The sequence below is a fragment of the Engystomops pustulosus genome, chromosome 4 (assembly GCF_040894005.1).
Source record: "Engystomops pustulosus chromosome 4, aEngPut4.maternal, whole genome shotgun sequence".
NCBI lineage: Eukaryota > Metazoa > Chordata > Amphibia > Anura > Leptodactylidae > Engystomops > Engystomops pustulosus.
Genome location: NC_092414.1, coordinates 98,687,192 through 98,713,417, shown reverse-complemented (window position 1 = coordinate 98,713,417; position 26,226 = coordinate 98,687,192). Strand labels below are relative to the sequence as shown.

At 39.5% G+C, this 26,226-nt stretch overlaps 1 protein-coding gene across 2 annotated transcripts in view; it reads left to right on the top strand.

The window, feature by feature from the left end:
* The window catches only part of PPHLN1 (periphilin 1), a 67,905-nt gene extending 43,160 nt beyond the window's left edge, over nucleotides 1-24,745 (top strand). For both annotated transcript variants that reach the window (XM_072146865.1, XM_072146864.1), the window contains exons 9-10: nucleotides 751-891; nucleotides 24,057-24,745. In XM_072146865.1, coding sequence (XP_072002966.1) covers nucleotides 751-891; nucleotides 24,057-24,242 — 327 coding nt within the window. In that variant the 3' untranslated portion in view covers nucleotides 24,243-24,745. The remainder of the gene's footprint in view (nucleotides 1-750; nucleotides 892-24,056) is intronic.
* The last annotated feature ends 1,481 nt before the right edge of the window (nucleotides 24,746-26,226 follow it).

Genomic DNA, 26,226 nt, shown 5'->3' with positions numbered 1-26,226 from the left:
TGTCAGTCTTGCAATGCTCCAACTTGGTCAGGAGACTTTTCATCCTACTGAAGTCAGGGGAGGCTTCTGCTGTAGCCAGCTGTATTACAGTCTGTCAGGAGGAGGGGAACATTGCTGAGCACTGGCAACACACAGAGAATAGATATTTATTCATTTCTCAGATGAAATTATAATAAGAAACAAGAAAAGACAAATACAAAGATGAAAATTAAAGGAGGAAATGCTGGATGATTTTGTTTGTGTTTTGTACATTTACTGTATTTAGTGTTCCTTGAAGTGGCTTCAGTATATAATATAATTGAGTATTTTAAGTACTTAGTGGAACATGACTGAACATTGTGGAGCCACTTCTTCAGAAACATGGACTGGACTTGCTTGTTCTCCAGATTGTGGGGTCCCAGCAGATCTTGTCATTTATTACACTCATCTATCTTATATTCAACGAAATGTATTGTGAGGCCTTCTATCCACCTCCTCTCAGATGTTTCATCTTGTACATCTCTCCTGAATACTTGCATGTTGGGGAACTTATCCAAAAAGTGGCATTTTTAAGAAATGAGCATACCACAAGCATACTATTGCCCACCATGTAAGAATATCTCTTTGCCGTTTTGAGAAGGGATGGTCACTCAATAGCTGCTGGTTCATGGTCTATTTTTACAAAACATTTGGGGTTTTCAATCTAAAACTTTAGATTAGTAACACGTGAGTTGCTGTCCTTTAGTAAAATCTTGTACTTTTGTTTCCAAGGCTGGCTCATCATATGCATTATATGCAGATCAAACAGCAGACACTGAAGCAAGCCTTTCAGTAAATCCAGAACTGTACGAGATGTCTCCACTTGGCAATCGCTCCAAAGCAATTGCAGCAAAGACTAAGGAGATTGAAGAGGTAAGGCTATACTTATGCCCAGCAATGTACTTCATCATAAAGCTCAAATATCTTGTATATTCTTATATTTTCACTAATCAGTTGTGTGACTATTGTCTTGTCCTCTTTTTTTTTTTATTTAATGTTACAACTTTTTTTTTTTTTTTTTATAAAAACAAACATCCAACCATTAGGGTGTCACATGAAGGAACACAAAATGAATTACTATAATACATAGATAAATCCATCTCATTGCCTTCCCCTCGCTGTTCTGCAGTCTGTTTCCCCACTCCTTTCAATAATTCTTTGCTTTAGAAATGTGAGTGGCTAGGGAAAGTTTTGCAGTTTGTTGCCCTGGTGATCCTCACCTTAGCCTTAGAAATTGGGGCAGATTTACCAGGGCTTTTATGGCAGTTATCTGTGTGATTATTTCCTCCTTTATGCCACAGCTTGTGAACTTTCATGAGTGTAAGCTTGTAGGCTGGGGCAGGGCTGAAGCACAATATGTTCCCCATTGAGTACATACCCACTAGTCTTGTGGAATTTGAGAGGGAACGTGTCCAAATGAGATATCTAATAGGTTCAGGTATTATTCTCCCTTTTATCCCCACTTTTATTTCATTTGACAGTTGAGCCTGAAAAGAAAATATATAAAGGGTGTTATGGCAAGGAGACGGTTATGGAACTTTTTTTTAGATGATCTGTTGTTATTTGTTAGGAATAGGAGTGATAATGTAAACTATGAACACATAGGTTTATCTGGTTATAAGATTGCCACAAACATAGGTCTCAGTGTTGGATACACTAAAATATTGAATCAAGAATGGAAATTTAATCTAGAGCAGAGACGTTTTAAAGGGGTTGCCCACTTTACTTCATCTACTACATCTATGAAAAGTTCTGCACTGCTTTCGTGATATGTAAAGTAAAACCCCTTTGTTCAAAAATGTCTTTTACTTCCTCAAGAAGTCAACCTGTCCTCAAAATGGAAGCAAATAGAGGGTCATGTGATCCTAAACGCTCCCCTAGTGATGTTTACACAATAAAGTTCATTTAAAACCCCTTAGTTTACAATTTATCTCAGTTTTATTGCTGTTTAGCTCCTATCACTCAGTGATGATCAGTGTGAGATTCTAGAGTGTGGGTAGGGAGTCTCTAAGCAGACACATTATGGTCCATCTAGTACTGTTAGCTGACAATGTGGTTAGATTGTCAGAATACAGGGTTATGTACACTTTCATTTATCTTCTGAACATTGCACAAGTACCTGACACAGAAAAAGAATTGATGAGACAGATCAGAGATGAGATGATAAGATCCGCAAGATGAATATTACACTCAATGGCACAGTAAACTCTACAATATCTCTGCTCTCACACTATCAGATCTGATGTGCCTCCTTCCCCCTCGCGTGATAAAGAACTTATCTGCTTATCTGTAATTTGTAGCTTTTCTCTTGCTGCTGCTGTTGTTTGCCAGCAGGAAGTCAGTGTGTGTCAGTGTGAGCTTGTCCTGGGATGCAGGGGGGAGGGTCCGCTGCAGGTAGCAGAGAAGAGCTCAGCTCCACAGTTTAAGACAGAAAAATAAAATGGCTGCCAAAGTCAGAGGATGCATGGTCGGAAACCATGGGCAACTGAAATTGTGTACACCAGGACTGATAAACAGGTTGGACTTATATCTGTGAAATGCTGTATTTTTTAATGTGTTATTTTGTTATCCTAAGTACATTTAAGAAACTTGTCTTTGTGGGAATACCCCTTTAATGTCAATGGTACATTCTATCTTTCCCTTTCTTCCTTGTAATATCCTTCTTTTGGATGAAGTATTCCCGACCTTATTCCATGGAATGGTCTTATAAATCCAAGTTTCAGGTTGACAAATGTGTAGGATTAGTTTCAGATGTAAACTAAACCCTGTAACCCTTCTATTTAGCTTACTTTATATCAGGAAAGTGAGATATCTACTACATTTCTCTATTCTATACTATTCACACAATGCTCTTCTACCACCCAGATGAGCTCATACACCGTTAACTTTTAGTTCTGTTCACTAAAGATGTTCAATTTTGCAACATACTGTATATTAGGCCACAAAGTCTGTCTGGCAATTGAGGCCCACTAATGTTTTAAACTTTCAGTGACAGTACGAGCCACACTCATATATACACAGATAGAGAGGGTTGACCCCCTACAATGCAGTTATTTTATGTTATTTTCTTCTTTACCTTTACAGATGTTACCATAAACCCATGTAATACTCTTATTTCGCAGCTGTTTATATAACCTTGTTTAGAAGGAACATTGTGACGAATATCCACACTGATTAGTTACAAAGGCTTAAAAGGAACAGTGGCCTTCAGGAGGTTTTTCCTGACGCTTAGGGAATACAAATCTGTCCTAGTCATGTTATCGACACATACATTAGGGCACAGAAGAAGGCTTGGCTTATCATTAGACATATACTGGCAGGACCTTTTTGCCTCCATTTGCACAATATACGTGCCATTCTGCAGGAAACACAGGATGGAAAGGTGTAGCACGTGGCCATAAAAACTTATGGGGACAGATGCAATTGTATGGCATACATCCCCAGCCTCCGCTGAGCATATGCTCCGGGATGTTGCCAGTGATGTAACTGTCCATATAACAGTAACATCACTGAGGAAGCACCGTGAACATCGCTTGCTACAGCTCTTCCTCCCTCTTTCATGGGGGAAGAGGAGGAACAGTACGGCGTAACCGACTCTACGTGCGTAGAGTGAGGTACATCCTTGCCCTCCATTGAAAGGACAAGTCATGAATCGTCCCAACGTATCCTTACAATGGAGAGCAATAACAAGATGTGATTGTAACCTTAATGTCCATCACATATCCATGATTTTGGAAGTCAAAATCGGATGTTTTTGAAGAAGGACTGCCAGCAAAGATCTTGAAAATATTAGTACATGTTCACATTTAATGCAGAGAATATTTTTCACCCCTTACATTAGAATGCAGCTTATGGAATTCGTTCTAACGCAGGACTGAGCTCCACTTATGTTAAGTCCAATGATATCTTTTTATAATGGGAAGGAGTTTACTGCTGATCAAAGGCAAGGCTCTGGAGCTGTGTTTCTGATAAAATATACCTCCTTCTAAAGGAAATAAACGCTGAAGCCTCAGAAGCCCTATATCCAGGCACCCCATATACAGTACGCTGTTTACATTTTATCCTCTGTATTTTGAAGTGGCGTTTTGAAATATTTGCTTCTTTTTCCTGTTGAGAGTGCGATATAAATGTCTACATAAACACAGGCATTAAATAAATGCGTGGAAGGTAAGCTTTCAACCTCTTGGCCCAGAGACTTGTGAACTGTTTATTTTGGTTGAGCTCCATACTGCACATTTCTGCTTCACTGATTTCAGCATCCAGCTAAAAGCATATCTTTGTCATTGCAGAATAAATGATATCCATTCAACAGAATAATCCTTGTTCTAGCTCACAACTAGAATGCGGGATCTCTGCAGCATATTATTGGGATCTTGGTGACTTTATTTCAGTAAATACTTGCAGAGGAAATACTTTACTAATTAGATTTATTAGGGACATGAGCGGGGTCATTTTATGTGGAGACTTTGAGGGAACATACTGTCTGGAGGTTTATTTTATATGTGTATTTTATTCATGAAATGCTTAATGTTATAGTCCTGTATTTAAAATGGTATGTACGTTATACAAGGGAATAACTACTGTGCCGCAATACATGTCCCTTTTGGAAAAAGAGGCCCAATCCCTGGTGGTGGTTTCACCTTTGCTACTGGGTGGTGCCTTACTGTGCTCTCCAGCAGTGTCTGCAAATAAGTAGTAGGGAATTTTCCCAAGTGTCCTGAAAAGGGTGTGAAAGGGTGAACACAAACACAATCTCTTACTGTCTGGTGGTAAAAGCAGACATTAAAACTGATGATAGGGAGTCATTTTAAAGGGGCATTCTCACCTGGGTACTGACATTTAATTTAACACACCTACCACATACATGCATTTCTTCATTTAGATGTTATTAAAAAATGTGCCTGTGTGAAGATCAGTTCCTTTAAATGTAGCTATATTGTCCCTTAGAAATGAGATTGTTGTCCTTTGATACAACCACCATTCCTTTGTGCAACCAGTCATTGCACAAAGAAACACATTTTTAATTTTTTTATCTTAAATGTCCGGGTGTTACGGAATGTCCCACAGAAATCCTGTGGTAATGAATCCCGGTGGTAGGGCAAAAGCCTCAATAAGCTACATTTATGGGAAATTCTCACACAGGGACATTTTTTTAATATTGTAGCAATTAGTAAAACCGAAGAACGGCACTCACCACATCTGTCTGCTTTAAAATTCAAATTTATTCCAAATACTCACGAAACTGTAACATACTTGTGCCTCGGGAGGAAGGGGATGGTACAGGACATCCGTAATATACAAGAAACCATGACTGTTTCCTACTCATGGCACGTCTTCCAGTTTACTTGTATCAGAGCTGAGCACCACTGTTTAAGGAATAAATACCATTAGCCAAAGTGACAAGAAGTTTGTTAAAGTTTTTGTCTATAAGGAGTAGTGACCACTCAGGACTTTCCTTCTTCTTCATATTGTCATATTATTTTTTTTAAATAACATCCAATTGAAAAAATGTATATATACAAAAGATGAATTAAATTAAATGTGAATGCCCAGATTAGAATACCACTTTAACCTCTTGGTGCTTTCTTCTAAGCATACAACTGAATGCATTTTACATTTCCAGTGTTCACCCTGCAAGGAGCTAATTCACTGTGGACATTGAGTACATCCCCTTTGACCTTTTCAATTATTGGGACCAACTCTATAAAAGCAGAAGTTTTGTCAGTGTGTTGGTCTGATAACGTGATACAAAGAAGGAAAGGCATTCGTACTGATCTCATAACACATAAATCTGGGGAACTTTTGTGAGGCAATTTTTAAATCATTTTAGTCCATTATTCTACATTCACAATTCTACATTCTAAATTATATTCACAAGTGGAAAACAGTCAGTACAATCCTTTCAGAAGTTGATATCTCTATATATTCATGCCAAGTTTACACCAATGCAATGCTCACAGAAGTTGCATTACAGCCAAGAGCAACTTCTCTCTTGGGCAGCCTTGTTTGGAAGGGTTGCAAGTAGATAAACTTCTTTGTAAAAAAAAACAAAACATGGCAGCACAGCTTACTAAACAAAACCAGAAGAATTTAGGAACAAAGTCCTTTAGCTAGATACCAAAATGGCGATGTTTGGCCATAGTGCACAGTGCAATGTTTGGCAAACACAGCATCAGCTCAAACCAGCTGTAAAGCACAGTGCCGAAGGGCTTGGCCTCCTGTGGTGGGACCTTAAGACAGCTGTGCAGAAACAGATGTCCACTAGCCTCAATGATGTGAAGCAACGCTGTATAGGAAAGTCATATAGCAAATGCTTACTACAAGTTATTGCTGGTGAGGGGTATCTACAAACTATCGAGTCAGGGCGGTGCTTAGTTTCTCTCTAATGACCCTTCTAATGTTCCTTTCTAATTTTTTGGGAAATAAGGACACTGTGGAATCTGTTTAATATATCTTAGGTTGTTTTTACCTAATGTTAAGATATGTAAAAGTACAATACTCAAATATGCTGGCTTTTATCCCATGATTGTAGCTATGGAGATAGGTAGAAAATCTATAATCGCCAGCCTCTGTGTCTGGAGTTAGTTTTATGACATGTAGCTGCTTCTGCTTGTGGCACAGACACTGAATAACATTTCATACTAAGCCTTAGTTCATTGACTAAACCAGTAGGAATCCAGTGCTGTGTCTGCCTGTTTATTTAGCTGGGCTGGTTTTATATTTTCACTTTCTTTTCATGATCTTATTCCTTCAGTAATTCATTAAATCTCATTTGTACGGAATCTCATGTTTGTATTTCCTGGAGAAATCTGAGTGGATCATTTGTTCCATACATGTGTCTGCTGATTTAAAAAAAAAAATCTACTTGAAGAAAGGGCTCCAGTTAAGGGTTTCCTTGACTTTCACATCCATCTACACATACAGTATGGCCCCTCTTTATGCACAGACATTCTTATTCAGGCTGCTTCAGTTACTCTTACACAACGTTTCCTCTGGCTGTCTCATTGCCATAATTAAAACAAGATTTAGACAAAATTGTTGCCAAAACTGTGTTTCTATGCTGATAGCACAGATCGCCATGTACCACTGTAAAAGAACAGGATTTTACTAGAACCCAGTACAAGTTAGGAGCCATGTTTTTAGATATCCGCATGCTATCATCTGTACGATCTCCAAACTCCTACTAATTAAATTATTTTATACATCATGTACATTTATTGTGTGAAGGAAAATAATAGACTGAGTTGTGGTTTTGGACAGAAAATACCAAGATGACGTACATTCATTATTGAAGTTGGTAACATTTGTAGAGACCAGCAATGCAAATTCCTTGTGTTAAGTCAACTTAAAAAGCTTATGGTTGGATACTGCAGTGGTCGCTAAGAGGTGAGAGACAGTGGAACACTGCAATGCAGAAAGGTAAGAGCTAAAATGTTAAGTACATATTCCTTCTGCTACCAACTGGGATGCTGCCTACACTGTCTTTAAAGGGAATCTGACACCAGCTCAGGCCCTAGAGGGGGTTGACCACAAATCACACTTTTCCCCTAGGCACAGGGTAGAGCTGTCACTGTGTCTGTTCTATACCCAGCACTCTTATGTGCTATGATTCTGGAAGGAAATAAAACACTTCTGTCCTTTTTCTCGGGTCCATACCATGCATCTGCTCACAGCAATGTAATGACATTTAGTTGCCCGGTTGCTTGGACTGGCAGTATTTGACATAAATAGTGGTACTGGATTTGGTGACTGGCAATATGCTTGACCCAAGCTGGAGCTCCACCATGAAAGGAGACCTTCATAATCTCAATATGTCTTTGACTGGCACAAAGCTGTGTGCCACAACCCAGAACCACCTACCTCACAACAGAGAGTTTCATTACCATATTGGATGATGAAACTAATGGTTCTGATTGCTTAGAATTTTGGAGTTGGAGAGAAAACCCCAGCTGTGCCAATGGGTGCAGCACCTATTAAAACATACAACATACAGGTGGTGAAAGGACCTCTAACTGCCTGACTAGTTTCCTGGAAAGCGGGTGACTTCTCAATGAGATAATTCATGGCAAAAAATTCATATTATTAGTGGAGTTGTGAACAGAAATATTTCTGGAAAATGCTATACAACATCTTCTAGTACAACTTTGTCTTTATGACATGTATAATAAGTTCATCTATGGCTACTTAGGTATTCTATTTACTTATAAAGCCTTAAAATGGATTATAGTACCATCTTCATTGTCCTACTGGCACCACAATAAGGCACCACATTCATATGCAAATGAAAGTCACAGGTATATGTTACTGAATGGTTAAATCCTTAAGCCACTATCCTCAAGCCATTTGCACCCAGCAAGCAGTTAGCAAGGGAGTTCAGAAATTGCATACCATTGCTTCAATTTCATAGTATATATTACTATACTACGCAGAGGTTTTACAAGAGGTAAAAATATGGAATATTACTTGTTTTTTTCAGTATCTATCACTGCATGCAATTAACTGGGAAGATTTAAAACAACAACACAAATACAAAAAGCTCCCCATATGCCAAACAGAAACTCCTTGGTATACAGAAATAATTGGGTGTCTCTGACAGTGAACAGAGCCCGATCCAAGACTAGCACCTTGCAATTGCACGTGTGGATGATGACAATTCTATATTATAGCGTATATATTACGCTGACACTAAATAGCTCATAAGACAGGCGTACCATATGATGTGAACACCATCAATATGCTATTAAACACCCCCTAGCTAATTTTACATCAATGTTATCATTGATAAATGAGTCAGACATGTTCTTGGCAAAGTGCAAAGTATCAACGAGAGACGCAGCATGCGATGACTGACTAATTCTATTGTCTTTGGCTCTAAGCTTGCCGAAACTTGGAAGACTATTCATACATACATCACTATGATACACTTAATGTTATTTTTCTGGCACAAGGAAAAATAATTTGACATGTAAGAAAAAAAACTATACATTGAGAAGGATGAAGGATAAGATTGTCAGCATTTGTACATATATATGTTCTGATATAAAGTACACGTTCCTTTACAATAGTCAAATGAAGACAAGACGTGTTAGTTAGACATATGCCTATTCTGTTACTGACAACTCTCTCTGTATACACACTCATGTTGGGGGCCACCAGTCATTGGTGATCCACCCACCCACTCCACTGCTAAGCCAAGAAGTTAGGTACCATGTACATGGATGTAGAATTTGTACATTTGCTATTCATTGATTCAAAGATTAGTACATGAACAAATGCTTTTCTATGGGCTCATACATATGGCTGTGATTTCCACTAAACCATGTTTGAGCAGATTGTCAGCGTGGAAGCAGATCTCACGTGTAAATGGCGCAAGTCCTGAGAACAACCATGAGGAACTTGCCATACATCGAAGTCGGTGGGGAACAGAAGAAATTAGGCTCACCTTCTGTCCTTAATTCCTAGTACACCAAAAATAGAGGACAGCTGAGCACTGGGGTCCATTGTAACACTACTATTGTCATCCAGACTTATATCATAACATAATGTATGTTGGCCCTAAATATTTGCAATTATAACATCATATACAAGGTGGCAAGTACATTATTAACTATAAAATAAATAATAACTACACCACAACAAAATTAATAAAGTTTATTTATAAATATTTATTATGGTATTACATAAAAATATTAGATTCACATCAATGTTATGTAGAATAAAAATGCAATATTACAGGATTGGAGGCTAGTAAAGTAACCTTTTTATTACAATAATGCCTGGCAGTTCTTACTTATAAATACAAACAGGGATTGCTGTGGATAGTGGAACTACGGATGCATTGGTCTTTTATGTACAAGTGTCTAAACAGCGTTAATAAATTGCATCTGCCACAATAATTGTCCGCAGAGTAAAAATACTTGAATAACAGATATAAACCAACTTACAAGATCAAAAAACAGTCGCAAGCAAAACTCCGGGATGACTACACCACTAAGTGGAGAGTCCAACCCCAACACAGGTGTGAACTGAGCCTAGGGCCTGCACTTCTTTCACACAACCCTATGCTCCAGCTGGGCCAGGACACAGGAGTATAGTGCTGATCACCCCTCTCCATAGGGACACGAGGTGCATTCTCTCTCTATCTCCTGGAAAAAGTACTGCGGCCGGGCGCCATAGGTGAATATCGTATGTTTGAAAAGGGTCCTTTATGCTAATCTTTTCCCCACCAAATTATTTATTCTGTTCTATAATATGCTGCCCTTATAAAGAGCCAAAGCAGTTATACAAAGCAGTTCTCTACCATGAAGTAATTCATAATAATAATCTTTAGCAATATAGCGCCATCATATTAAGTAGTTCTTAAATCATAGGGGACACATATATATAAAATACTACATTACAGAGTACAAACGGTCATACAGAACAATAGGGGTGAGGGCCCTGCTTGCAAGAGCTTACAGTCTATGAGGATGACAGTATGATTATAGTGGTTAGTAGACAGGTAAAGGAGGAGATGGGGCACAGTTAAGACTGCAAGGTTTCTGGGAGTTGGTGAGTATCCATGGTACCGCTATGGGTTCCCGTTAGGAAGGTGGAAGGATTCTGAGAAGGAAAAGGATTATTGATAGTAAAAGAAAGAAGGAAAGTTCTGATAGTGGAAAAGATGAATTGTTAAAATTGGATATTGAAGAAAGTTGGCAGAAAGTTGCCAAGTCGAGGATGTTTCCCTCATTATGAATTCCCATATCTTTTGACATGATTGGGGTCACAGCGACAATCAAATAGTAGTTAATTTTCTTAAAGGCATGACCTCTCTAAGGCTGCATTCACACAGCCGAATGGGGGACAAATATATGGCAGATGTATATATGTCCCCCCATAGAGGGCAATGGGCGCAAGGCGGCCTACGGGAGCGGTACGGTGCAGCACAAGTGCGGCACCTTGACGTTCCGTACCCCGTGAAATGAAAGGACATGTCCTATCTTTTCCCGGAATACGGCGCCATGCTCCATATTTGGGCAGTGTTCATCCCCTCCTCCTCTCCCTGGTGCTGACGTGTGCCAGCCATGCTATGGTACGGTGGGCACACGTTAATGTGAATGTAGCCTAAAGGAAATTCTGGTAAATGGTTTAGACAAACAATTGGGGTTCTTGATCATAACAGAAAGATCCTTCTAAAGTCACTGGAGTAAATATGGCATTCTTTAACTAGCCCTGGAAAGGAATATTTGAGCTGTTAAACTCTTGGTTGTTTGTGAAAAAAAAAATGTATTTATGTATGATGTACAATTTTCTATATATGTTTTTTTTAATTTGATGTTTAGAATATAATTTTTTTGCTGGGACAAATAATGTGGATCCCGTGAGTTCCCCTAATGATTAGTCAGTAAATATTTGGAAGGTTTCAGTCATGGCTATATACATGCTGCTCAGCTCCAGTTCCCCTGCACATTCCATTCTAAACAGTTTGGAGCATAAATCAGGAAATGGGGACACAATAAAAACTGCTTATTACAGTTTGTCTGAAATTGAACAGCTCTGGTGACAGAGTTAGATTTAGCAATAGTAATGTAAATAATTATATAGTCTTATAACATGAACTAGGTCAATGCTTTGTATAAAAAGTCTGCCATCATGGCTTCTGTTAATTGTGTCATCTAGGATCTGTTGTTTTACAAGTACAATCATTTAAAAAGATGAAAAGTCGTGTTATACAGTATAGAAAGGGTTAACGTTAGCCCCTGAGAAGGGAGACTATAGGGCACTATAACACAGAGCATTCATTTTCATAAAGCTGCGTGCCTCCAATGGACTGTATGGGAAATAAATGCTTTCTACAAGCTCCTGAGATCCTCTCTGGGGGCCGCATGTTAACACCGCGTATGTTATAAAATGTTATTCCAGGGCCATTGAACCCCGTTAATTAGCCTCATAAATGTAATACCTCTGTTCCTACATTTTATTAAAGTGGAATTAACCCTTAAAAGTTAGAGAATTGCATTAGCAGCCGTTCTCTAATATATATTTATTGTCAGAATGTCTCATTTTACAAGAGCTAGCAATCCATGAATAAGCTCACAGCCCAGTGTGGAATTCACATATCCTGCCCTGGGAATCCATGTTCAGAAGAGAGGATGCTGTTTTACTGAGGGCTTTGTTCTGCCTATGGAGATTCCTGGCTCATTATGCGCTTTATCTTGTGGATATTATTTCCGCTTGCACTGTAATGATTATTGATTCCTATATAACTTCTCCCGGCTGTCTTACCATATCCCTCATGTAACTATGATTTCTGGTTTTATTCATGATGGAGCTCTTGCTTGAGCAATATGAAATACTGTTATTTGTAGCTCTAGTATTGTGTCCTAGTATCATTCTTCTCTGTTTTCATTTAATGGGATAAAGATCTCAATGTGACAATGCAATCTTCTTTTTTATGTTGCCAAGTAGATCTTTTTCCAGAAGTTATATTGTATAGAGATTAGAAGAGAAATCATTTTACCCGTAGAAGAGCAACATTGGAAGAACCATATCTTTTACATCACTTTCCATTTTTCTGACTTTTACCCGAGTCACAGTAATACTTCTCATTTACAGAGACGTACAAAGGAAAATGGCAGCACTTCAGTTAGTGGAATAGATTTATGGCACGTTATTTACCATGTGTCTACAACGGCAGTGTTTTGGCACCTAGTAGCTGGAGCCTCCCTCAAACTATTGTGGACACATGGTAAATGAAGTACCTTCAAGGGATATTCCCTCGAAGACAAGATTCTTAAATATACTCAGGATAACAAAGTATCACATTCTCTAACTCCGTGTTATTAACAAAAATACAGCATTTAACAGATTCCAATTCCAATCTACCTGGTGTATACAATTTTGGTTGCCTCGGGATCCGACCCTAAATCAGAAATCTAGGGTCGGGCAGGACAGATTGTTCTCATGTCTGACGCTGCACTGAGCTCCTCTCTGTACCAGCCCCCACATTTGCATTCCTTGCATGTGTTATAGGTGAGATATAGCAGAACTGAGAATGTAATCATGTTTTATATGCATATCATGGATCTCATCTCTCTTTCTGTGTCAGATACTAGTGAATGTTCAGAAGCTAAATGAAAGTTTATATAAACTTGTACCCTGATAATATAACCTTATTTCAGCACAGAGCATCTCACAGCACTAGAGGGATCATGAAGTGTCTGATTAGAGAGACTTTATGGAATTTTACACTGACTAGCCTAGGGAGTGATAGGAGCTAAAACAGAATAAAATTTTACCATAACGGGTTAAAAATGTTTATTTTGTAAAATGCTTTATTGTGTAAACACCACTAGGCGATTAAAATCATGGGAAAACCACTTTAAATCTTTTTCAATTTAATAGGAGTGCTACCATTTTCCTTTATACTATTTTGGAGGAAGAGCCCGAAGAGAGGTTTAGGAAGGCGCTTGGTGCAAACAGCAGGCATAGAGATCCAATGGATAAAGGAATCTCTTTTATTGGATCTCTATGCCTGCTGTTTGCACCAAGCGCCTTCCTAAACCTCTCTTCGGGCTCTTCCTCCATTCCACATCGTTCCGGGATCCTGGTCCTTGGCAAACGTGGTTTCCTAGGAGTGGCAGCTGCTGGTAGCTATTTTACTACATGCTAGTACCATCTTCATCAAGGTGAGAGTCTTGACTTACTCTTCTATACCATTTGACCATTACGATATCACACGATAGCTGCGCCTTTCTTCCCTTGCTTCTACCTCTTGTCACTCTTTTTGGGACCTGGAGCTTTGCCCCAGAGTCCCTCGATCCCAGGCTCCTACTGCCTTTATACTATTTTGGGTGGACTTTGGTCTCATTTACTGAGAGGTATCAGGGCTTGTTTTGTGCAGGACAGAATGGATTTAAGATGGTAGTATGCAGAGGCTGCGGTCCGTGTCCCGCTAAGTGACCCATCATCCATGACAGCTATGATCACATGTCCTAAAGGTATGATACAGCAGACACTCAACCTGTATGATGAAGGCTAAGGCTGTAAGCCCTCTCCATACAGGCAAATGTGAATGAGTAGTTAAACATGTTGTTCCATGAAGCATACAGTCTATAGTAAAATACTAAGTATTTACACTCTGACAAGCAGAAGAGAAATAACTGCTACCGAAGCAGCAGGCACTACACAGGAATACATCAAATACCCAAAGGGGCAGAGAGAAGGGCAATATTGGGCATGTGTGGCAGCCTCTACATATTAAGGGAACTTGTCACCACGTTTCACAAATACAGGTAGTGTGTATCCAGGGGTATCTATAGTAAGTCGAGGTGGGAGTTGCCTCCTCTGGCTTAATTCAGCAGCTCATCCCGATGCTTTCTCAGCATGCAGTGGTACTGTCATGTGACCAGGGTGACATCATTGCAGGTCCTTTAGCCTCCTAACATTACAAAACAGTACACCATGCATATATCTGAGCAGATGAAATCACAGCAGCCTGCATGGAGAGGATTAGAAGTCCATGGGGAGTTTAACACTGAAATTGAGCTCTTTCTTCCTCCGCAAGGCCTCTTAGCTATAATTAATAGTCCTGCATTAAAGGACATCACTTTTTCAGATTTCCTGAAGCCTAATGCACAATGTCAATCACATCACTTCCGACCTCCCCACCTTGATTTCAGTGTTAAACTCTACGCCTCCTTGACTTTATACAACCAATTTATATCTGACTTAAAAGTTGATTTCCTGGATGATACAGCCACACTGGACAATGAAAGAAACACAAACTAGAAGGCGTTACGCTGTTTGACAATATACTGGTAGTGGTTTATTAGGACCATTCCTGATGACAGGTTCCCTTTGAAATAGCAGATGTTGATGTTCTAATGTTGTTCCTGGTTATCTGACAATATCATAATATGTTCTAGTCATATACTATATAATGTATGTGTGTATATGTATGTATATATGTAGTTACACATTTTCCCAATACACTGCACATCCCAAACAGGGGAAAGGGTGTGACACCTGATAATTTCTCTTTATATAGTCTACAAGATGTAAACCGAAAAAGATGAAAAAGCACAGCACTCCAATAAAATGAAGAGGATTTAATTTCCCTACATTTTGCAAAGTTTCAGTTGTACCAAAAAGCATTTCTCAAGCGCAGTAATAGTTTGCTAAGAGCAGGTCCCAACTACCTTCATTACTATATAATAACACAATATCTGTGAAAAATCATGATGTAAATAAATTGATTACCTATACAGCATGCAAAGACACACTGCTTTCAGCCCTAGATACTAAGTGAAGGGAAAAAGTTCCAACTTTCTCCACTCTTTGAGGGTGAAAAGAGGCAAGAGCTTTTGAATGCTCTGCAAATTTTTACTGATAAGGTATAGGAAATGGTTTTCAGCAGAGAGTAGGAAGGTAATTGTTCTATTTCCTGTAGTTGCTTAATCTTGTGTGTTGTTAGATGTGATGATATGATATGAAACAGTCAGAAGTGTTGAAGGGATCTCTAATTTTCTGCCATTCTGATTAACATGTATGGATAATGCCGGCGTCCAATATACTGTTTGTAAGGGGTTATTAAAGGGGTTCCGGATTCATGATATTGATGACCTATCTACAGCTAAGGTCATCGGCATCAGATTGGTGGGGCTCCAACACTTTCACAGTGGGGACACAGAACAGAGGCGGAAGTATATATGCATTCTATGCATTAGCCAGCCATGGGAACTGCAGCAGAGTTACCATTCCATAATGGAAAATCCAGGTGTGAATTTTCGGGGATGTCCATTTCTGAATGTCTTGAGTCATTGTCTCCCTTGGGGTGGACTTGAAATTGTTAGGAAATTACTTTGGAACTGTTCTAAATTGATGATAATAATAATAATAGTATACCTTAAGGACACCTCAAGCTCATTTTCATCTTTGGAACACTTTCTTTTATGATTTTTATTTTTGACTGTTTTTTCATGACATGTATTTCACATTTATACTATATTTTAGTTTAGTTTAGGTTTTTGCTTAGTTGTTAAAAAAAATGGCAATGTAGTTTAACCACACAAATGTCATGGTGGTCTGAAGGGTAAATATAGCGCCATTTAATTCTGCAGCGCTGTACAGAACATAGGTTATATATACAAATAAAACAGATGCAGACATTACAGAGAATGAACATAATCAAATCAAGCAATATGAGTGAGGGCCCTACATGCAATAGCTTGCAGTCTGAGGATGAAGGGGTGACACAGAAGGAGACTTGTACAATGGTCCAGCCATTCTTTAAAGGGAACCTGTCACCAGGAAACCCATTTTTAGCACTACCCCAGTCCCCACAGAGCATAGTACATACACTGCAAAAGTGTTTTTGTATTAAAAATTGGTTTTACAAAAAAAAAAGATGTGTTATATTGTACCTTTCATTAGCATCTGCTGTGTGACTAGGCAGTTGCCTTTTGGGAGGAGCTGGAAAGGAGCAGTTCCCCCCACCTTTGGGAAATTGCTTCTCCATGTGACCTTTTCAAATATATGAAAACACCCATCACTGGGCTTAGCCACGCCCCCTGCTCCTCTACAGCCAATCCCGAGTGTTGGGAGTTATTCATATATTTGAAAAGGTCCTTTCCAGCCCCTCCCAATTGGCAACTGCCTATTCACACAGAAGATGCTAATAAAAGGTACAATAGAACATATCTTTTTTTCTGTAAAACCTATTTTTTAGGGGCTGCTCAAGAATTGGCGACACACACAAGATGGGCACAAATTTCCAGACTAAATGACCCCCACAGCATACAGCAAATAAGTGAAAAAATAAAGTATGGAGTATGGGCAATTTCTCATCCCTGATCAGCTTCTTTGCTTGTAGGACACCATCTGATTTCACGTTGCTGTTCACTAAGTTACTTATTATGGCTATGTGTATCTGATGCTATGATTAGAAACACATCCTTATGAAGTCCGTACTATCTTAAATACCAGTTTGTGTGTGGCCCAAAGCTTGTCTACAGCAGATGTAAAGAATGAGGGTAGAGTTACTTGTGCAGAACTATCTATTTTCACTAATCCTAGTATTTGTAATACCTTGTTCCTTAAGTTGTTTATAAAAAAGCCTTTAAGATGTTGCAGTTGAGCCATCAAAACCAAGGGAGCATTATCTCAGGTCTTGTTTTTGGATGTTCTCTTCATCAACAATTGCATGAATCACACATAGTAAGAATGTGGCGTGACTTCTGGCATAAGACTTCCTTATCTACTCTCAAACTTTTGTTATATAGAAAACTTCTATAAAAACATTTTTTAATTTACACGAGAACACTATGGTATGAAAGGGTTAATGTGCGGATCAGGCGGCTGCATATTCTATAGCTCTGTGATCAGTTACACAATGATGTATTCGGAAGGCCATACAAGGATAATCTGGTCATTCTTCAGCTGCCTTTCCTAGATTTGTGGATAAGGGAAACATATCTTCAGTGCTGTATATCAGGTCACATGCATGGCTCTGTAAAAAAACCATTGCGATTAGCAAACACAATGGAAACACAATGTTACATTAGCATGTATCATGGTTGGAGCCTTTGGATTATACCTCAAAAAACGCAGCATGCGAAGGTGGCCTTAAGTTCCCAGAAATGTTTCTAGGCTAGAATGCTACCTTACATACTGAGGCTGATAGACCATAACACAGTCACACTGTAGATACCCCATATAGTCTTATTATTTAAATGTACAGACGCTATGTGGACGACCTGAACATAAATATATGTTACAATGCAGACAACTTGAGTGTTTTTGTTAGAAAACAAGATCTGTCCTAAATTGAATCAAACGTTGCATGTAGATGTAGACATTGCTTCAAATAGCAGGTTCAGGTCAAATGGACAAAAAACACCCCATTCCCATGCATAGAACAGCAGGTGACATTCCCTTTGTTTTAGCTTACTTTGGTTCCTGTGAGCCCAGATGTATACATTTTGTAGTGTTACACTGAGTACTGCAGTGTTCTGAGCCTTCACAGGAGAAAATGAAGACACATTTACACCATTTCAACCACAGATTTCTGTTCAGTGTATTTGCCTTACTGCCATCTGTTAATAATTATTAAACATTCCTTTGGCGCTGATGTTGATCTTTGTGGGTTCCTTCTGAGGACAAAAATGTTTCAGTTTGAAAGGTTTTAAATATGAAAGGAGTTTGTGGGCGAGGGCCGCAATCTGTTATTTGCTGGTAAAGAGCAGATTTTACCGAAATGAAAAATTAGTGTCCCCTGACTCAAGCAAGCATGAAAATAACATGACTCATATTCCTTCAAAAATAGGAAATTTAATTGCTAAGAAATGGGGCAGAACAACAGTACCGGCATGCAAGGGGCCCCAGCTGCACCCAACTACAATCCGGATCCTCCTCGTTGAAGGTCGGCGTCCTGGAGATTGTGTGTGCGGGGGTGGGGTGGGGGGGGGACAATTTCCTTTATTCATGCATGTGTCACTTGTTCCTTTGTAGTTAATGAGGATAACAAGTGCTCTACATTTAGTGTGATGCCCACAAAAATGTAAAGGAGTGTTGAAATGTTAATGGTCAGGTGGTTCACCTGCTCCAGACAAGTTGCCTAGAGCTGATAAGAGGGAAAAGCCTCTGGAGTCATAAAGTGATCCGTTCTCAGCAGTTAATTTCCTTGGCCTCCAGCTGTATGCAGCAGATAGGCTCTCTCCTCAATGTGTGATGGCTACTACCAGTCTGCAGCTGTCAGAATGGAAAATTGTCCAACTTGTCTAATTCTGTAGATGTTAGCAGTACAAGTCATAAGCATTATCAGCCTTTCATTACTTGATTTTTAGTATTTCTAATGCTCCATAGGCTAAGACAGCTTAGTGGAGAAACCTGATGACCTCATGGAAATGTGGTTTCATTGTTTGGAAACAGACCTGTGATCCTTGGTGTCCCACAGAGTTTTGTTGACTTGGTGTTATGTTAAACGCAATCAGCTTTGTGTATGTTACAGTGTTTCGACACATACCATGTGAGTCTCCCATACTGAGAGGGCCTCTACTTCCCAGAACTTTCCACAGGACTACATTTCTTCTTAACAATTAAAAAAAAAAAAGAAAATAACCCCCCAGTAAATTTGAGATTGATGACAAAAAGATCTGTAAGCTGCATCTTGACTCAGCGATGGTTAAGATGTTTGGGGAACTTGGTGGCTATTTCCTAGAGGAGTTTCACAGGACAACATCTGTCACAAGATCATTTGATCCTATGCATCAAAGCTACTGCCTAGAATACATCACAGGTCCATTGTGATCATGTTTTAATGCATCTATCGGATTATCATTACACAAGTACCTGGATTTGAGTTAATTCCATGTATTGGGGTGAAGTGATGAAATATCATCAATAATCTAGGTAATTTTTCCTGTACAGGGTTTGGGAATGCAATGAGCTTAATTTTTCAGTTTGTGGTATAATCCATCATCTGGAAGTGAACCACTACATTAAAGTTATGTGACCTCAAAAAGCTTTCAAGCTTGTAAGGACCATAGCAGGAAATGTTCCTTTGTCATGTCTGTGTGTTTTAAATTATCATTGTGTAAGTGCGCTGGCTTTATAATTGAATCTATCTGGATATCAGGTCCTTATACTTGTGTCACTCTGCTTAATAAATCCTCAGCTCCTCATGTCCATAAGTAATACTTCCCACCACTGTAAAACATAAATTCTGCTTTGCAAACAGAAAGAAAAAAGTCTTCCTTAAATGAATACCTTCTTTGATGAATTGTGTTGACCTCTAGCAACCCAAACCATTGCTGAGCAGTAATATGAGCTTGTCCAATAGGATATCTTTCCTCTTATGTTTTATCAGATTTGGTGGCCAGTTAAACATCTTGAACTTTTTAGCATATTTTTCAATACTTAACAGTTTTTTTTCAGCACATTATCCTGCTTAGAGAGGTCACATCATTAGGTATTACTGCCATGAAGGGATATACTTGGTTAGGAACAATGTTGCATCCAAATGAAGGTCATGACCCAAGGTTTCACTCTGCTTCCTATGGCGTGCTTTTTCCCCATAGTGTATACTCGTGCCTACTTCCTACCCCATTCAAATCAGGTACAAAAATATGTCATTTATCACCCCAATTCTATGGGCACACCGTCACTGTCACTCATAGGTTGCTAGATTGACACTTTTTCTACTGGCAGTTTAACTCCTTTAAAAAGTAGCCCCCCTGCACTTGATAAACAACACAGAGACGGCAATCACAGCTACTGGTAAATGGAAGAATGCAAATAAGGTTTCCAGGGTGTTAATGTTAAATGGAAAACAATGCCTCCTTTTCATACCTTGAAAGGAACCCCCCTTAACACCAAGTATGACCAACAAGAAGTCTAATAACATGCTGTGGAATTAAGCCAAACCAGCTACAGTTAAATAGAGACTTGTAGAACTAGAGGAATCATGAAGTGTCTGCTAAGAGAGTCCCCGCCCACACTCTGGAATAGGAGTGATAGGAGCTAAAACGGCAATAAAACTGAGGAACATTGTAAAGTAAAGGGTTAAAATGATCTTTATTGTGTGAACATCACTAGGGGATTAAAATTTGAGAACTTTCTTTCATGGGCAAACCCATTTAAAGAGAGCATGTAACCACTAAACTACTAGCACCGGGTATGCACTCTCATACACTCACCGGCCACTTTATTAGGTACACCATGCTAGTAACGGGTTGGACCCCCTTTTGCCTTCAGAACTGCCTCAATTCTTCGTGCCATAGATTCAACAAGGTACTGGAAGCATTCCTCAGAGATTTTGGTCCATATTGACATGATGGCATCACACAGTTGCCGCAGATTTGTCGGCTGCACATCCATGATGCGAATCTCCCGTTCCACCACATCCCAAAGATGCTCTATAGGATTGAGATCTGGTGACTGTGGAGGCCATTTGAGTACAGTGAACTCATTGTCATGTTCAAGAAACCAGTCTGAGATGATTCCAGCTTTATGACATGGCGCATTATCCTGCTGAAAGTAGCCATCAGATGTTGGGTACATTGTGGTCATGAAGGGATGGACATGGTCAGCAACGATACTCAGGTAGGCTGTGGTGTTGCAACGATGCTCAATTGGTACCAAGGGGCCCAAAGAGTGCCAAGAAAATATTCCCCACACCATGACACCACCACCACCAGCCTGAACCGTTGATACAAGGCAGGATGGATCCATGCTTTCATGTTGTTGACGCCAAATTCTGACCCTACCATCCGAATGTCGCAGCAGAAATCGAGACTCATCAGACCAGGCAATGTTTTTCCAATCTTCTACTGTCCAATTTCGATGAGCTTGTGCAAATTGTAGTCTCGGTTTCCTGTTCTTAGCTGTAAGGAGTGGCACCCGGTGTGGTCTTCTGCTTCTGTAGCCCATCTGCCTCAAAGTTCGACGTACTGTGCGTTCAGAGATGCTCTTCTGCCTACCTTGGTTGTAACGGGTGGCGATTTGAGTCACTGTTGCCTTTCTATCAGCTTGAACCAGTCTGCCCATTCTCCTCTGACCTCTGATATCAACAAGGCATTTCTGCCCACAGAACTGCCGCTCACTGGATGTTTTTTCTTTTTCGGACCATTCTCTGTAAACCCTAGAGATGGTTGTGTGTGAAAATCCCAGTAGATCAGCAGTTTCTGAAATACTCAGACCAGCCCTTCTGGCACCAACAACCATGCCACGTTAAAAGGCACTCAAATCACCTTTCTTCCCCATACTGGTTTGAACTGCCGGAGATTGTCTTGACCATGTCTACATGCCTAAATGCACTGAGTTGCCGCCATGTGATTGGCTGATTAGAAATTAAGTGTTAACGAGCAGTTGGACAGGTGTACCTAATAAAGTGGCCAGTGAGTGTATGTGCAATGTTACCCCCAAAGCCAGGCACATATGATACATGGTATATCCATTTTCAGATGAAATAAGCCAAGTTTAGTGGTTGAAGTAGGAATGTCCATTCAGAAGCCCCTATGTTCTGTTCCATGGTACCTAACCTAGTATGTAGCAAACTTGCTGCTGCATATGCTACAAAACATTTGGCACAGACAATTAATAAATACACGTGCATGCAATTTGCACTTGAAAGAGAGTGCAAAGTCATACAGAAAACTGGTGCAAACACTATAATAAATGTGGGCCTATGTGTTTAGCTGTCTGAGTCTCTGAAAAAAGAGTGTTTCTAGGTACTATAGAACTGAAGATAGGGACTTCTGAAGAGACACAACCCCTACAACCACTAAATTTGACTCATCTTCTGTGAAAATAGGATGGGAAGAGTTGTATTTGCCTGCCTTTGGGAGGGGGAGATATGACATGAGGGGAATTCTCCAGGGCAGGGGTGTTTCACCTGGCGGATATGGTGGATCCCCTTATGTAAGAGCTGCAACAGTTTTAATACCTACAGCAAGAGCGCAATTTACCAAGAGAGGAATGGTGCCGGTATTGCCAGGTACAACATTTTGTTATGAAGCAATTTGGGTCTGTTGCAATATCTAAGCCAACTCAATTTGAATGGCTGTGTAGAAGGGGCACCTCAGAGAAGGGCACCATATCTTCAATTTATCAGATTCTATCCACCTCTGCATAGGAATCTCTCCTCCTACATTAGAACAATTACCCCTGACGTGGCAGATTAAATGGAACAGAACCGCCAAATGTTCTACTATTTGTACTACTTCTAAAGAGACTCAATACAAGGTATTACTGCACTGGTAACACACCCCAGCATTACTCCACACACCCTATGATACCAGCTACCTGCTGGAGGTGTTTAGCAGAAGTAGGTACATTATACCATATATTCTAGACCTGTCCATTTATTACTCCTTTATGGGAGGAATCCCTGATGGGAGAATTGTTTGGTTTTAAGATACAGCTAGATCCTATCGTATATCTCCTTAATTTACTCCCAGCAAACATGCAAAGGCATTTAAACTGTTCCTGAAGCTCTGTGTAGCAGACAATGCTTGATTGCTAGGGCCTGGAAACAAACTGCTCCCCCATCTAAATCGGACCTGTTTGTCCGAATAATGGAGAGCTACTCTTTTGGAGCGGATAACAGCCTCCCTGAACAATACAATAGACACCTTTAGCAGAATCTGGGAACCATGGGATTCTTACTGCATTTGTGTTGGCATGAATGCCTAAAGGTTCTCCGGGACATGATGATGGCCTCCCTGGGATGTATAACCTCATGCCTCTAGTCTTACAGCAGAGAGATAATTCCATGTAGCCCCTTTTGTTTCCTGTTAGTCTATTATGTGTGATGTTATGTCTAGTCTTGTCTTAGATGTTGTGTTCTCCAAGTATTATTTCTGTTCTACACCTTTGGACCTAATCCTGTGGACTCCCCTCGGCAGGTTAGAGTTCTTTCCTTCGTGTGTTCTTGTTGTTTCATGCAATGGATGCACAAACACAACTGCCATAGAAAGCGCCATAGAAAAGTACAATAGCAACAGTACTAGTTAGGCTAGTTTGTTGCTGGCCTTGGGCCTCCATCTTGGCCCTACAAGGACTTATAATACCGAAACGAGATTGTATAAATGCTGAAGTGTTGTCCATTGTGTCGTCAGCCTTACTAACTATATCTTTTTTTCTTTCTGTAACAAGCTGAAAATTAATAAAAATGTATGGTTTAAAAAAAAAAAAATTCTAGAATTCTAGAAAGGATATTTCATACGCTACCTGAGGGTGCTAGTAGTTTAGTGGGGTAAAACCTGGTGACAGGTCCAGTTCATGGAGGTGGCTGGAAGTCTTCTCTGAAGGTTTCACCAGAAAGTCTTTATGTTACAGGCAAGCTGTTACTCTAGAATTCTGGGCTTAAATGTGTAAATGTTTGGTATCTGTTACATCTGTATACCTTTCATACCCTACTGTAACCACCATATTTGAAGTTTTTTCAGCAGGTGTGTCTCCGAGCTGAACTTGTCATCCCTACTGCCAGTCATTGGCTTCATTGTGATATGTTGAACCCTTGCTCATGACTATTCCTGCTTTTCTCTTTGGGACAGGTCTACAGGCAGGACTGCGAGACCTTCGGCATGGTTGTAAAGATGCTCATAGACAAGGATCCCTCTCTGGAGAAGCAGATACAGTTTGCTTTACGGCAGAATTTAAATGAGATCGGAGAGAGATGTATCGATGAGTTGAAATTGTACATTGCAGAATATGATGCTGCTCATCAAGACCTGGCATAAAGTTTCAGCTGAAAAGATAGATGGGCCATTTTACTTTCTTTTTATTACTGTTCCTCATGTAATTATTGTGTGTAAGAATATGGTCAAGGCAAATGGGTCAAACTGTAGATGTTAGAGAGTAGAAATGTTTTGTTAATATTTTGTTCTTTGGTATGCTGCCTGAACAGTTTTATGTAAATAATAATGGCATTGGAATATGTATGTTTTATCTAATGTTTCCTTTTTTACTCCATTGTTTTTTTTATGTGTTTAGTAAAATTACTTTCATTCAAGTATCTGCCCGGTATTTCTAAACCAAGTAAAAAAAAAAATTAAATATTTCTAGAATTTGACTTCTATTTAATAAATGTTTATGACATCTATTTCTGAATATACATAAATCTAACTTATTTTGTTACTATCCATGCAAAAGAGTTTTGTGATTTTGAATCAATCTGATATTGTATATTTTAAAATGACATCGAAAAGAACTGAGAAATAAATATGGGCCTCATGTTACCGCACGATCTGTCACTCGTCATTCTTTTACAATATTTTTTTTTTTTTTTATAAACTGTAATTTTAAAAAAAAGCATCTGTGTTTGTTGTTTCCTTTTTATAAATGCTAATACATTGTGTAGTAGGTGTAATAATCCCAGTAGCTCAAACTCTAAATAAAGGAATGTGGAGATCCAGAGAAAGAAAAGCTGATGGAGAGAGGGGGGGGACCTCTTAGGTGGACGTTATGGTCTTATATTTTAAGTGTCAAAGATATATTTCTGGTGTAGTCTAATCACAGGCCACTGCACTTGTGACACTTGGCCTCTTCATCTTCGACCATGTTGTGTAATCGGTTGTTTTTACTTCAGTTTTTTTTTTATATATTTCAGTTCCGTCCTTATAATCACCTTATTCCAAAAAAAGGCTATTGCAGTTTTTACAGCCAGGAAAAGGAAGGAGAAAAACTTTCCAGGACTGTCTCTTAAGAGATTGTGAAGGTGAAAGGTGATGGTTGGTTACAAATGCCCAAAAGTTATCCTAATGTGACACTGAAAGGAACGTAACCTCATAAGTTGATACTATCTACACAGGAGCAGTATTGATCCAAACCTTTTCCTTGGTCTTAAACAAATATGTCGTTTCCACATAATAATTTGCCATATCTTGCTCCCATGGTGGGAGTTCCACATTTGGTGGTGATTATTTATAGAGCAGCATTTATTCCATGGATATTCAAAAAGAGGTTCACATGCATTGCATACAAACACGCCTAGACTGAAATGGGACAGGTGGAAGGAGGACACTTCCCCTAATGGCTTACAATCTATATTAAAGGGTAGAACTGGGGGTTGGCAGCAGCATATGAGTGGTCAGTCTGTGGGTCATAGGTTGGTTTGCTTGAGAAATCCAGACAACTCACAGAGTTCGTAGGAGAGGGGCTCATATGATGCATTGAGTACCAGGACCACATCTGCCATGAAGCGAGAAGAGAATCTTGCCTCAAGTAGCAGATGTCAGAGCCCAAGGGAGACGGCAAAATATGGGACCATAATGTGGGTAATGATCGCCGTCATGGAAAATCAATCACGTCTGTATCTTTAAGATAGGTGCGATTGATGTACATGGCAGCACAGAAGCTTTTGTCTGTGTCACTCTGAAGGACACCCACACAGCGTGAGATGACATCACGCTGCTGGTCCCGACACAGAGCAGAAGGTAGGAGAGGAGCAGGGAAGATGAGGGTATGTACAGCCTGCATCAACTTTAAAAAAGGGGCTTTAACAAGGCGCATATTCTAACATAAGGGAGGCTATATATTATAGATGGGGTCTGCATATTCTATGAAGTTGTAGTATCATACATTATATATCACCCCAATAATTTACCATCCCCTTATAAGTGGGGCTGTCTATAATAAATCGGATTGCATATTATATAATAAAGAGGCTGTATATAATATAATAAAGGGGACTGCATATAATTTATTTTGGAGAGAGGAGCAAAT